At 28.2% G+C, this 16,104-nt stretch overlaps 3 protein-coding genes across 3 annotated transcripts in view; 2 read left to right on the forward strand and 1 right to left on the reverse strand.

Annotated features, from left to right (window-relative positions):
• LOC114120678 (protein phosphatase 1 regulatory subunit 12A) overlaps positions 1-6,083 on the forward strand; it is a 138,822-nt gene extending 132,739 nt beyond the window's left edge. The window contains exon 16 of the mRNA XM_050201872.1: positions 6,057-6,083. Coding sequence (XP_050057829.1) covers positions 6,057-6,068 — 12 coding nt within the window. The 3' untranslated portion in view covers positions 6,069-6,083. The remainder of the gene's footprint in view (positions 1-6,056) is intronic.
• A 1,254-nt stretch (positions 6,084-7,337) lies between these two features.
• On the forward strand, positions 7,338-10,729 carry LOC114120708 (tubulin alpha-1 chain). The gene is made up of 3 exons (XM_027982711.2): positions 7,338-7,506; positions 9,189-9,411; positions 9,473-10,729. Exons 1-3 carry the CDS (start codon positions 7,504-7,506, stop codon positions 10,597-10,599), a joined length of 1,353 nt encoding a protein of 450 aa, XP_027838512.1. The 5' UTR covers positions 7,338-7,503; the 3' UTR covers positions 10,600-10,729.
• Positions 10,719-16,078, reverse strand: LOC114120710 (uncharacterized). Its single transcript, XM_027982712.2, has 4 exons — positions 14,681-16,078; positions 11,758-11,954; positions 11,016-11,117; positions 10,719-10,955 (listed from the first exon to the last, which is right to left on the reverse strand). Exons 1-4 carry the CDS (start codon positions 14,853-14,855, stop codon positions 10,860-10,862), a joined length of 570 nt encoding a protein of 189 aa, XP_027838513.1. The 5' UTR covers positions 14,856-16,078; the 3' UTR covers positions 10,719-10,859.
• Between the last annotated feature and the right edge of the window lie 26 nt (positions 16,079-16,104).

Genomic DNA, 16,104 nt, shown 5'->3' on the forward strand with positions numbered 1-16,104 from the left:
ATGTTACCTATATAGGTACCTAATATGAAATTTAACTTTTTAGTTTTTAGTTTTTGTATTTTAACACCCAAATAATGACTGGAACTACATTTGTATTATTACTTATACAGTTAAATTAGTGCGATAACTAACACACAAATACACAATACAATAAATTATAAACTACAATATTAGGAATTAGGAAGTGAATGTATACAGTGAAAAATATCATGTGTTATACTTGCTATTTAGTAAATATACAGTTATTGTACAATGTTGCTAGATTGCTACGCATACTTCTTTTTTTCTCAGAATAATTACTCGAACACGGGCCACGGAGTTTGCTCGTACTAAATACCCATGTACTAAAACTTTAAAGTACTACAATTTTCATTAATTATTTTTGTCTTCAAAAACAATAGCAAAAATATCACCTTACGACTTATGAAAGTATGAAGTTATTTAAAATGTATTTCTTAGTGCTTTAAACTTTAAAAGTGTATCCAAAATAATCTTCAAAACAATAATTAAAATACATTGTATTCAATATCCTTAATAAATAATATATTAATATACCTATATATATGTATTGTATTAATTCCTATGTATACATAATACACTTATATTCAAATACATTAAAAAATAGAAGTAGTTTTGTTTATACAAAAATAGGATGTGTTTATTTTATATTGATGTATCTTATTTTGTATTCCGTGGATAAAAATCAAATTTGAAAAAGTGTGGATTAATTTTTTACTGTTAGACAAAAAGTCAGAGTAACTTTTACGAACTTTGAGTCGGACAAGAATCAAGAAGTCTAAAAATACAAATATTATTTGTACTATTGTAGCATATTATATATTATGTATTTATAAATGATATTATAATATATTATACTCGTCGTGGACACTCGAAAATCATGGATTCTCAATAAGTCACGGTTGATTGATGTAAAAATGTACGTAAATGTAACATTCCCTGGTGAAAATCGAAAGCTTCCTCTATTCAAATTGTGTTAAAATAATATTATTAACTGGTAGGCTTAGTCAATTTAAAAAAAAAAAAAAACGCGGCTACACCCGAATGCGCCCACACTCGGGTGTAGGCATAGACTTATAATATTTGAAGTCTTTGGGTGTAGGCATCATTGTGTAGATAATCTGAAGGTCGTACTTAAATAGTCAAGTATAATAATTAATGTATTATAATATGTATTATTATAGTAACATTGGTAATTTGTGAATTATAATTTATAAAACATTAATATAATAATACTTCCGTACGGGTGTAAAATAAGAACCGATCGACGGGACGGATTATGGTGGTAAAGAGGCACTGCAGTACAACTGCACAATAGAATAATAATAATAATAATATAATATATAGAAATAAAGAATTCTGTCTTGTGCGGTTTTGTGCCACCGGAATTGACCGGATTCGCGCTTAAAACCGAAGCGACGAAACCGTACGTTACGACAAAATGTAAGGAGGGAAGGGTGAAGAGTGGGCAGACAGTCATGGAACGGCGTGGCGTGGGTACGGACCTCGGAGGCCGCCGCCGTCGCAGAGTGGCGCGCGCAGTCCATATTTGGAATTGTTTAGCCGGGCCGAACAGCGGCGGTCGTTTTGCAGACCAACGGTTCTTCCGCGCACCTTTTCGAATCATCGCTGACGCCATCGTCCGAAACCGAAACTCAGCGCTCCGTTGACTATTTTGTGGAAGTATAGAAATACAGACGGCTAGACGGGATATGGAATCGATCCGAATTCTAGCGCGTTCGTGTTCGAACAGAGGGTGTTTTACCAGTCGGAATACTGGAGAATTCCAAAAAAAGTCGTCGAATTTTCTTGTCGACGACTTAATCATGGAAAAATGAAATTTCCTTCTCGTATAAATATAATTTATTATTTTTAACCGTTGCCGGTCAGACGGTGTCCACGTTATAAATTAATTTTCTGTCATATTATTACATAACACTTATTGTATTATTATTACGAACGGACAAAGATCAAAACACAGAAAATAATACTTTTACGGCACAAAACATTATACACTACGCGACTGCGATCTGAAAACATTTTGTATTTTAGTATTTTACTAATAGGTTAAACTTGCACGGTATGCAGTTTTCGTACGGTAAATACGTCATGTTGTTTCACATTGACCGCTTAACAACATTCCGTTTAAGGATAAATCTCGAGTAAAACGACCAGTGAAACTCAATAATTCGTTGTGCAATTGAACATGGTTTAGGCATAAAATAACAATCGAGCTTTCCCTACATTATGTTCACGCAATTATAGAAATTCCAAATCCTAAGTAGTACGGGTTTGGCCATTAGGGTTATAACTAGAGCTAGGGACTTCATTCCCTAAAAAAACCTTAAAATATGTATGCATTTATGCCTTTAAAAATTACCAAATATGTTATTAAAATATGCACTAAAAAAAAAATAAATAACAGTATTTAATAAAAACCTTTTTATTTTAATATTTAGACATAATTAATAAAATTTTAATTTTGAGTAAAAAAACTTGTCATAATAAATAATTGATTTTCTTCCAACACCCGAGTTCTAGTCTAAAATAAAAAAAAATACTTTTTAAAAAACATTTTTAAATTGAATATATTTTTATATTATTTAATAATTATTACAATATATTTAATATTGTTTGTATAAAATATTTATTTAATTATAAAACTACCATTTTCATTTTAAAAATACTCAAATATGCACTTATAATTAAAAAATGGTCAAATATGCAAAATATGCAACTATAAATTTTAAATATGAACTCATATTACCATGAAACAAATTTCTGTATTACTTAGCTATGTTTTGATTGGTTATTGAAAAACATGCAAACTCCTAGAAGTCCTTAGCCCTAGTTATAACTTATAAAGTTATAAATTATAATAATTCGAGGCAAAAATTCAGTCTTAATCGTGTGTTTTTTTAACCATCGTTTATAATATTAAATTTTCTGACTAGGACTTCTGAGTAAATTAAAATTACATACAAATTGTAATGCCTATGATGGTCACTCCTCAATACTAAAAATTTAAAATGCACACGTCACAATATTTGTATGAAATAAATTATTATTATTAGTTAGTTTAATTATGACCAAAATGTTGCAAAAAAAAAATATATATAAAACGATGAAACATATGAAATATTTTAATTATACAACTCTACAATAAATACATATAAAATTAATACCTAGTACCTACAGTAGTTGATAACGAGTCTACATTTGTTTAATTACACAACATACTGACAAGTCAATATTTTATTTTATTTTTTGTATAAAATATAGTATATATTATATATTAATATGTATCATACATTAGTGTATTTATAATATTATATAGAATAATAATTTATTATACGTTATCATTATGTAACTCATAACTTATAATAACCACGAATTATTTTGTTTATTAAATTGATAATAATTTACTATGATTGTTGACTGTTAGATTTTTAAATTAATAACAATTTGAAATATATGAAATTTACCTAATTTAAAACGATTTTTTTTTTAAATAATATAGGAGTTCGAAGTTATTAAGTTGGTTATATATTGTGCTGTGCTTTATTGCCCTTATTTATTACTTTATTAGTTTTTAGTTACCTATTGAAAATTAAGTCTACACAGAAACAGAAATAAACAATTACTATGGTAATACCTATGATCTATGATCATATTATGTAAGTCTATATAATATTCTATGCATTTTGAAGTTAGTGAATTATACATTCAAATGTGTATTCCTATCTTATTATAGTTATTAGTTGTTACTTATTACTATTTTTACCATTTTACTAGAATTAACCATTAATTATTAGACATAGATGTTAGATATTAGACAATATTATATTATTCCATTACCATATTTATATTATACTACTAAAGGTAGGTGTGAAGATCTCTAATTATTTAATTATTAGTGATTTTATAAAATACTTTTAAATTATACATATATATATGATTCACCAAGCATGCAAACCTTATGTCAAATTTTTCTTTTAAAAAAATAATTTATAAAAATTTTAATTACTGGATTTTGTAATAATATGTTTTTTTTTAAGTCAATATTTTTGTACAAATTATTTGCTAATAATAATTTTTAGTAAAAAGAGTGTACTTATTTGAAAACAGAAGTTTGTCAAAGAGAGAAAACGAACAGTGCGCTGACATTCTCTTAATTATTTAGATTCAATAAGCATATTACATATAATTAAAACAGCTATAGGTTAAACATTTTCAAAAACAATTTATTTTATTAAATTATCGACTTCTAATAAGTAATAGTAAATGGAAATGGAAACATAATAATATTATGTATAGTTGAATCGGATGATTCGTACGATTACACAGTACTTAAAGTTAAGTTAAGACGTCCATTTTTTTAAAGCTTACCTATTTAATAGGTAGAAATATTATAGTAAGTTATACTACAATATGATTAATATGAACCTCGAACGTCCATATTAAACCCATTCAGTTTTTTAAGTATAATATACGTACCTAAAATAACTACAAAAGTACAAACTACATAATATTATAATATTGCATGCATGCAATATTTGCAATCAATACTCAAGTTAGATGGTAGTTAGTAGTTACTAATCACTAATAAGTAATTACTAAAAATAATATATGTCAAATGATAAATAATGGTTGAGAATTGATATAGTTGAATAATATGCGTTTTATCTATATTATGTTATGACTAATGATGAGTTATTTTATATATTTGTGAAAACCTTATGATCAAATAATATTTAAAATTAAAATTTTTAATTTATAATAAATTATTAAAAACTAAAATTTAAAGAAGCCTTCAATTAAAATCTGAATACAAAATTAAGTATGTAATAAAGTATTTTCGTTTTATTGTTTTTTAATAAAATTATTTCAAAACTACAACAATTAGTAATAAGTATAGTAACTAACAAAATAACAACCATGAAGAAATGTAATAATAATTAGATTTTTGAAAATGATAATTACTAATTATTAATTACATTAGTATAAATTTAATATAATACTTAAACAAAAATACTATGAAAAAAAAACATTAAAATAATAAAAAAGAAGAATATTAATATTAATTTAGATGGTTTATTATCCGTGTACTCAATACTCATGTACTAGTACTCATATCATACGTATATATCTATATTATTCTATATTTTAACCGTGGTTCGTCGAATAAGTAGGCAATGTCTACAGGCAGATCGTAAATAAGAAGTACAAGAATAGAGTGAAAGGAATAAAAAGAAATTTCATCTTAGACACAGAGAACTTTTTTTTTACCTTAGTCGTGTACTCGTGTCTAATAATAAATTATATTCTCCAGGACTTTGGCATCCATTTCGACAAAATCTAAACCCAGATGTTTACCAAGCACAAGTTCAATAAACTCTGAATAAATCTATACGTTTGGTACTGTTATATATTGTAATACTTATACTATGTATACTTTTTTGACGTATAAATAATAATTATTTTCAATACATTATAAAATAATATACATAAATGTTATCGGACAGTTTTCTTTTGTCCAGAAAAATGCTATAGAAACTTTTGAAATACAATTCTATTATTGTTAGGCAGCCCATTAATTTTCAAATTTAATACACTTATAATAATGTAGTTATATACTTCGATGCGATTTATTACAATACTATAAAGGTGTAGTACACATTTTGATGATCTGTCAATTTTATTATTCATATTAACCCGTTACTTTTCACTAGTTGATTTCCAACAATCGTCTATTGATTCTTTTTCATTGGTGCGAATTGGTCTGACATTAAGTCATAATAGTAAAATATAATAACATAATATTATGATATTTAATTTAGGGTTTACAAATTTACCATTTAATGGCTCAGATTTTAAAATGTATATTAATCTAAAATAATTAGTTTATTTTATATATGCCTTCATTTGAATTTTGCAAGGTTTTTTTTTACAATATCCTTGAAAAGTTTAAAGTGTTTTTGGTACCTACCTACGCGTTGATTTATAATTATTTTGTATTATTGTTTAATGTGATGCAGAGTGGCGGATAGGTTATTTTTCAATAAATCTAGTTTTACTATATTAATAATTATAAATAATTATTAAATGGCAGTAGGGCTGTAGAACTATTAGCTATTAATAATAACTAATGTTTTATTAATTATTAGAGATTTATACTTTATAAAATTAATGTAAAACATTATTTATCACTATTTACAAGGGTATTAAAATATTATAGTGTAGTCTTGATGATAACAAGATCGGTTTGTTATTACTTATTAGTAATAAGTAGCAATAAGTCATTACTAATATGACTAATATGGTAATTGATACGTGTGCTGTCATTGTTAATGATGGCATGTCAGTTGGATTTAAATAAAGATGAAAAAAAGGTTGGTGTACATTGTAATATTAGTAACCCTTTTGGTAACTATACTTCACTATTGCAGTTATAGGCTTGCCGTATTACATTCATATTGTATGCATTAAATGCATTGCATTTAATCGAATGCTTTAGGTTGTTGAAGATAATTTAATTTTAAATAATGTATTAATATAAGAATATAAAAATTATAGATAAATAATCATAATACTACGAAGCAAGTTGCTTTTTATCAAATATAAATATTACAAATTTGTAAATTATAGTTAGTAGGTAAGTACCAAATTTGTAAATGTCTAATACATTTAGCGCTGTATAATAAAAATGTTGCAAGTCATAATGGTACATTGCGGGATCAAAGATACACGGGTACATCGGTACATGTAACCGACGCAACTAAGGTAATATAATACGTATTTATCTGTTATGGACAAGAGCAGTCGTACGTGGAAAACAAAAGTTCCTGTACAATATGTAACACGATCTTTCACTTTCCTCGGCATTAATGATATTCATCAAATTCAAATGGCCAAACAGAACCGATCTCGAATATGACCGTTAAACATTTAACTCGGTCAAAGGCTTGTTCAATATTTTAATTGGATTCCGATAAGATGCTTAGAGCATAATTAATATAAATAAATATAATATATATATTGTATTATTGTCATATCGAGTCGTCGGGGCGAGGCGCAGTATTGGCTGGTAAACGAGAGTGAGTACGGGACGGACAGACTGCCGAGGGAGATGGAGCGAGAGCGATAAAAAATTAAAAAGGAAATAATTTAACGGACTTTTACCGAAAGGTGTACGGGTGCGGTGAGGGGCGGGGTACGTTCGTTGCGTGTGCGTTGGTGATTCACGGCAAGCGGTGCGGATGCGGTGGGAAGCGTAGGCACCGCATTGCCGGTGTGCCGAACAGCGCGTCGTCGGTCTGCAGACGAGTTTCGGAGCATACAACACGGGCGCCGTCGGCCATTGTGCGTCAATTTGTGTTTGGACGTGAACGAAGCTGCTTCGATCGCTTCTTGTCTGACATAATACTCAAAGTTTTATAACTTCAACCGTTCGTTCCTATCCAACGAAAACACTCAAACTTCAAAATGGTAAGTAAACGATTTTTGATTTACCCCGGTGTTGTAAGATAAATCGTCGTCGAAATTATTATTCGTTTTATGCACGTTACGCGTTTACGCTCATCTAAAAACGGTTACAGTCTCTGCGCCATCTTGACACGTCCGTGCTTTGTGGTCAGTTTATAATATGTTTTTATGTGACCATCTTGGCCGATTACTTCGGTTTACTGTATTTCTGACCGACATTCGTTAACCGTTGTTTTTCGTGTCCGCTTTCGATCATCGAGAGTCGGACGTGCGACCGGAAGGGCGTGACCCGAACTCCGCACGGGAAACCGTTACTCGGGAGCCGTGAGTGTGCATGTTCGGCCAATGTGGCAATTTTTTCAAACCGACGTGATTCGCGTTCGGAGTTCATTGAAATGCAATTGACAAACCTATATAGGTATCCAAGTTGTTTAAATTTGATCGAGACTAAATTCGACGGACTTGGATTTTGATTATCATAGACTCTGGTCTTGTCGACTCACGAATTGTAAGAGCGTCATAATCGTTATATTTACTTTTGTGAGAGTTCGTGGCGTGCCTTGGTTAATGTTGATTATTATCATGTATTTTATTACCTACTTGAGAGACAGTTGAAGTTTTGATTTTAATGATAGCGCCTGCACACTGAATGTAGGTTTTTTTTTTTAAATTGTTATTTATTATTCTATAAGTCCTTTAAGACATATTTTATTTATTCAAGATGAATTATTTTTTAATATAGGCAGACTCCTTACTTGACATGTTATATTTTACTTGTGTAATTATTTTTGTAATATGAATCCAAATTTGTATGGTTTCCAGTGGTTTTTTTAGGATTTTGATATCCAACTGATTTAATCAATTTTTGAATTCTTTATCTACGTTAATTTTTAACTCATTCAAGTGTTGCTTGTTAATTAAAACTACCTTTGTATTAATTTTGCTGTAGTTTGTTTATAAATATCTAGGCTAATTTACCTACCTATTCTTAATATTTACTTGGAGGGGAACTCTTATTTAAATTGGTTCTGTTGTAGTTTCATTAGTTTTTACTGAGGTATAACAATTTAAAAAGAAAGTCATGAGAGACCTATATTACATTTACATTAAGTTGTAAACAATTTAAGATATTTTTCCTTATTTATTTAACATTTTAATCTTTATAAAATAAGTAGGTAATACAAATGTTACATTTAATTAACTGATCAATTATAAATTATCAGTATCTTTAATTATACATATGGTTTCCTATGTTTTCATTAATTTACAGATCTAATTCTATTTTTTATTTTATTAGTTATTTAAATTTATTATTTTAATCTAAAAATTTGAATCAGTCTCTAAAGTGAATGATATTTGAGGTGCTTCAATTGAGTAATTTCTTTTTTTTTTTTTTAATTATATTTTAATATATAGCAAAGAAATTTTTTTTAGTTATAAAATATTAATGTTGGTTGTGAAGATACTAAATATTTCTATGTAAATCTTCTACATTTTTCACATACTTGGTTTATTAATCTCTGTATTAACATTGCCATTTTGTGTGTTCTAGCTACTATATATTAACTGTTTAATTATCAATTTATATATTATTCAGTTGGATATTTATTTTGATGTCAAATTTTTTCTTTTTTAAAAAACTTGTTGAAAACCGATTGTTATTTTAATTTATATTATTTTTATAGCGTGAATGTATCTCTGTACACGTTGGCCAAGCCGGAGTCCAGATTGGTAATGCCTGCTGGGAATTGTACTGTTTGGAACATGGAATTGCTCCAGATGGTCAAATGCCATCTGACAAGACCATTGGAGGTGGAGATGACAGTTTCAACACCTTTTTCAGCGAAACTGGCTCAGGCAAACATGTGCCAAGAGCTGTGTTTGTTGATCTCGAACCCACTGTTGTCGGTAAGTTGGTAGTAAAATATAAAATTTCTATTAAAAAATCTAATTTACATTTAAATTATAGATGAGGTAAGAACTGGCACATACCGTCAATTGTTCCACCCTGAACAATTGATCACTGGTAAAGAAGATGCTGCAAACAACTATGCACGTGGACACTACACTATCGGAAAAGAGATTGTTGATGTTGTGTTGGACAGAATCAGGAAATTGGCTGATCAGTGCACTGGTCTTCAAGGTTTCTTGATCTTCCACTCTTTCGGAGGTGGTACTGGATCTGGTTTCACATCTTTGTTGATGGAAAGACTCAGCGTTGACTACGGAAAGAAGAGTAAATTAGAATTCGCCATCTACCCAGCTCCTCAAGTTTCTACTGCTGTAGTTGAACCATACAACTCCATCTTAACTACTCACACAACTCTTGAACACAGCGACTGTGCATTCATGGTTGATAACGAAGCCATCTATGACATTTGCCGTCGTAATCTTGATATTGAACGTCCAACTTACACTAACTTGAATCGTCTCATTGGCCAGATTGTTTCTTCAATCACTGCTTCTCTCCGTTTTGATGGTGCCCTTAATGTCGATCTGACTGAATTCCAGACCAATTTGGTCCCATACCCCCGTATCCATTTCCCGTTGGTCACTTATGCCCCAGTCATCTCTGCTGAAAAGGCTTACCATGAACAATTGTCCGTATCAGAAATCACCAACGCTTGTTTTGAACCAGCCAACCAAATGGTGAAATGTGACCCACGTCATGGCAAATACATGGCTTGTTGCATGTTGTACCGTGGTGATGTCGTCCCCAAGGATGTCAATGCTGCCATTGCTTCCATCAAAACCAAGAGGACCATCCAATTTGTTGACTGGTGTCCAACTGGTTTCAAAGTTGGTATCAATTACCAACCCCCAACTGTGGTACCTGGTGGTGATTTGGCCAAAGTACAACGTGCTGTTTGCATGTTGTCCAACACCACAGCTATTGCTGAAGCTTGGGCTAGATTGGACCACAAGTTTGACTTGATGTATGCCAAACGTGCTTTCGTCCATTGGTATGTTGGAGAAGGTATGGAAGAAGGAGAATTCTCTGAAGCCCGTGAAGATTTGGCTGCTCTCGAGAAGGATTACGAAGAGGTTGGCATGGACTCCGTCGAAGGAGAAGGCGAAGGTGGTGAAGAATACTAAACATTCTAAGTTCCAAGACAACCCATGCTTCATTTTACAGATCCAAAAATTTAATTAATTAACCTCAGTATTTTTTTTTATATGGACATTTTTAGACACTTTATTTAAAAGAAAGCAAATGCAAATGAAATCATTTTGTTTTTATTTTATTTATTTTTTTACAAATTTCCATAATATCCAGTTCCTTACATTTTGGTAATATACTGATAACTGTTATTACTTATTGCCAATTTATTTGTACAGTTGGCTTGATAGTGAACTTAATCTTTTGGGTACATCTTTTTTAAAAATTTATTTGGTATGTATTTAACTCCATCAAAACTTTCAAAATATTTGTTTATGTCCTTGTGGTTTATCTAAAATGTACAGTTTTATTTTATATTGGGCAATGTGTTGTACAGAAATTAAGACATCACCTTAATATTTTCTAATTGAATTATAATTTTGTCTTGGTCTATTTTCATCATTTTTTCATGAAATTCTGTCAATACCAAGTATTCTGGTTCTTTGGTAAGATCCTAATGAAATAAAATAAGAAATTATTCAATCAACAATAATAAATAATAGTTTTAATTTAAATATGTAAATTTATTATGTACGTCAAGCTATTTTTGATCGAGGCCTATGTAATAACTAATTATGCTATGGGTTACAATGTTTGTAATCATGAATTAACATAGACCTGTAAATTATATAGTATTAACTACTGACAGGTCTATGTATTAATAAATTTCACTAATTTATAGTTAGAAGATACAAAATAGAAACTCGATGGATAACATCTTAAAATTATATTAGTTTTAAATGGTCATAAATGCTCTTGTATATAGAGTGAAATGTGTGATTTGACTTGGTGTAGTATATGTTTCTTACTTGACTACGTTAATTTGGTGTCATATGGCGTATTACTTCTAAAAAACTGATAATATTAATAGACAATTTATGAATTATTTGCCGTAGTTGGTGGGATAGATATGACTACTCGAGTGCTATATTTAGAACTCCTGATCTATAGTACTCATAAGACATAAACAACTATTATGGTTGTTTAAATATGTCTATGATAGTACGATTTCATTGTGTTTGTCATTTTATATTATTGATATATTGAAATAAACAGTTTTGTTGAATAAGTAAAAATAAATAAATAAGACTCACTGTTATATCAATGTTCCATCCGACAACAATACCAGGGATCATAGTATGCATCAATATTACGTTTCCAATTCTGAATTCTAAATGAGGTGGTCTAAAATTTCGAATTGAGTTTTCTGGTATTTCTTGGTCTTCTATTGAATCATCTTCCAATGATTCTGATAAACCTAAATACTCGTATGTGCTATGCAGGTAATTTTCTTGAAAAAGTGAGTAAAAGTATAAGTTATTTAAATTAAGCATTCAATATAGTAGATTGGTCAAATTATTTCAATATCATTATTTGTTAATAATATCATTTTCTATTCTTGGTTTAATTTTCAAGTAGTAGATTTCTTTTCACCTATTTATAAGCATTTGGAATTTTTCGTTTTTTTTTTTTTAAAGTTAGCTTGTACTTACATTTTCTTTTTAAGCTTTTGATGTTAAATTAAAAAAAAAAAATTGAATATTTAAACAGATTTATACAATAAATGGAGTGGGTAAGGGTGTAAATTATGTATTGTATATACTCGTATATGTTGTAATTATTATATAATATGTAAATTACTTATTTGTTTTACATAATTTATAAAATATAAAACTACAATATTATAAACATGATAAAATATCTAGTTTATTTAAAATATAAAAATTAAAATTAAATAATAATTTAATAGGATCTGCGTAATATTTAACGCCGACGCGCGACGATAAACAATATATTTGAGTTAAAAACGAATTCACAACAAAAGTGTAGTTAATTTGCCTATTTATAATGCCGTGTGATTAATATTTCATTATTTTACATATATAGATTATTAATAAATAATATTATTAAATTAAATTTATGGCAACAGTTAAAATAATACCCGTTATCACAGTAATGAGGTGTAATAGATACTTTTTAATTTCTTACTATTTTGAAGTTTTAAATTCTATTTAGTAAATATTAAATATATTATTAATATCTCTAATGTGTCATAGAAATAAGTTAAATTTAAATTGTAGGTATAGTGTGTTGTAATTGTATTGCAATTGATTATAAATATTTAATTAGTATTTGTAGTTTTTAATAAATTGGTATTGTATATAAAGTATAGGTACATACACACATATAAATTGAATCGTTATAAAATGTTACAGTTGATTTTCGATTGTTTTTTAAATTACTGAGAAATTTTTACTTTTTACTAAACGAATAAATAATTCAATAATGAGTTTCGTAAGTACAAAGTTAATTTAAATAAAAAAACAGGGAATTTACTAAACTGTGGGTATATTTGATTTTGAGTGTTCCTCATCATTATGTAGATCACTATAATGCATATGTCAATGAGTCAATGATAATCATTATTTGACTTTATTTCAGGGCTTATTCTAAGGATTTTTACTTAATGCCTAAATACACTGAAAAGTTTGTTTTATGAAATTTATTTGGATTATAATACTTAGGTTATCCTCCCTACAGATAAATTATATATTAATATTTTCTTAGAGTGGAAAAATATTTTTAAAAAATGGTCTATATGTGGTTGCGATACGCTTAGCCGATAACATAAATAGTACCTATCTAATCGTAATTCGTATTTCTATTTCATATAGATTAATCAATCATCGAAGTACTAAAGATTGTAAACTTATATAGTTATTACTTATTAAAGGTTAGGTTTATAAATTATAGGAATTTCAAATATTTAGTAGTAATTCAATCATTAAAAAATTATATTTTTGTAAGTTACCCATATTCATAAAGTCAACTACTCTTTTGATTGATTTTTTCTTCTACTTAATATAAGGCCTGCTTATTTATAAAAAAAACGACTTTAAGTAAAGATGTGTATCATTTTCTATTTCAAATATTTTATAATTTATTTAAATAGTTTTTAAGTTTTAGTTATTTATTTTTCTTTAAGTAATACAATATAAGTTAAATTAATTAATCGTGTATAAAATAATGTGTCATCGAGTTGGTAAAATAATTTTAAAATAGACTTCGTCAATTCATTAAATAATCGACTTGATTATTTTATCATTTATTAAAATAATATTTTAAATCTAGTATAGAGATGTTTAGTAGAAGACAAAATAGTTTGATACTAGCTAATATTTATATTATAGTTGGAATTTGGGCGTCTCAAACACTTTATCACTATTCACTCTAACGGGATACTATACTATTATACTGTATATTATTAAAAACTGGTATAGTTCCATCCAAACTGGGAAGTATAACAACCCTATTTATAGTATAATACTACAAATTATAATAATAACCTCAAAACTAGTCTTTAATATTTTTTAAATTTAATTTTATTGTATAAAAATAATAATATACGTAATGGCGAGGTTTTAACCTTTCTCTATTAATTAGTATAAAAATAAATTATGACTTTTGAGGAACTTTGTATTAATTATTTAAGTTTTCTGATTTTATAAAAAAAAAATATTATTAAGATTAGATAGATTAAAATGTTCAATAATAATATAAGAAGCATTAAAATATTTTGTTAATCATTTATCATGTATACTGTATACACTGTAATGTACATTTTTTAAATATGTCATATTTCTACGATTAAAATTACAAATAAAATGTAATTTTTTTTTACTTTTTACCCTTTAAACTTTAAATTTTAAAGTAACAACTAGGTCTAAAAGATGACTGACACAAAATAAAATCACATAATCGTAGGATCAATATATATATTTATATTGTTATTATACTGATACCGTGTTTAATGTTTGTTTATTGTTTATTTTAGTTGTCATAAATTTATTTCACGAGAGTGGAAGATGTATAGGTATTACTGTATTAGGTACTACATCGAAATCGTCTGCAGTGCATAATATATTTAAATTTTACGAATGAAACAGAAAAACTTTGTTCATTTTTATATACTTAGTTAAAAAAGTATTTTAAATTTCCGGGTAATTGAACACTTACTCGCAACCCAAACGTATCCAGCAACGAAGTTGGACAGCTGCAGTAGGCCATCCTGTAAATTCTTCACGATTTCTAATGTTAAGTCTTTGAAATTTTGATTATACTTCATCAGGTACATTTGCAACGGCACCGCTGCCAGAAACAGCATCAACCCAATGACGTGTCGGACTTGCATGATGCTACAGTTGGTATGTTATTGACTATCGATCAACACTGATGCAGTTCTTCTAAAAGGGTCAACGGCGTCGTATTTATTTCGGCTATCGCAAATGTCAGATACCGGCTGATGACAAAAACAGTTTATAATGATATGGTAGGTATGAAGTGAATGTATTAAGGTGAAAAATAAATCGTAATTAATGTGGTAAACGTTAGCATCATATTTTTGTGAAAATATCTGAGACTTGAATCGCACTAGACGCAGAGTGAAATGGCTGAAACGAGTTAAACTAAATACCTATGATACATCGAAATCACTTAAAAAACGATTAAAAATATGAAAAATATATAGTGAATACGATCAAATAATGATACAAAATTCGATTATATTACGATTTTATTTTCCACACTTCGTCCGTCCGTTTTCTGTGAACACAGGTGTTTTATATTGTGTATATCAACGCATTTGGTTATATTATATCTAGTATACTCGCGTGTGCAATATAATAACGTATTAAGCCTACAGGGTGATTTTTTTTTTAGTAAACACTCATTATTATCTCAAAAAGTAATTATATCGTATTTAATAGAACGAACTTCTGTTGGAGTTGATTCAGATTTCTCTAATGTTCTTCAAATGTGCAGATACATTTTTTACAGATATTTTCAGTTTGAATTTTCATATAACTATTTTAGTTATTGAGTTGCAGTTTTATGAATATTAATAATTATTTTAAATGAAACTTTTCACCATTGCATTATTTATATTCTTATCATTATTTTCTATACGACTATACACGACAAAATTTTCAAAATATTTAGATCAATTTTAAGCAATTTCTATTCTACATGTTTACGGATCCCATTGACACCGCTTTACAGTATATCAAAAAAAGAAAAAAATGATTATAACTTATAAGTATACCTACCCGGCTACTCAACATACATAAATGATAAAATACCATTAAAAATATATGCTGATGAGTGTTCATTTATCATTTGATAATGGTGTTTCTCCTCAGAATATTATTTTCATATGCAATAATTTATCATTGCATTTAAATTTAACTCGTTTATTAAATTATTACAGTGATGAATGTGTACTCAATGATGAGGTAGGTACACTCGAAGTATACACAACATAAAAATTAACCGGGTTTTTCGTAAATCAAAATTTTCGAATAGTTTTCAATATCATACACGGATCTAAGAGATATTCATTTATATTATAACAAATATTTTATATTTTTTAATACATAGATACA

This window comes from Aphis gossypii, chromosome 2 (assembly GCF_020184175.1).
Source record: "Aphis gossypii isolate Hap1 chromosome 2, ASM2018417v2, whole genome shotgun sequence".
Classification (NCBI taxonomy): Eukaryota; Metazoa; Arthropoda; class Insecta; order Hemiptera; family Aphididae; genus Aphis; species Aphis gossypii.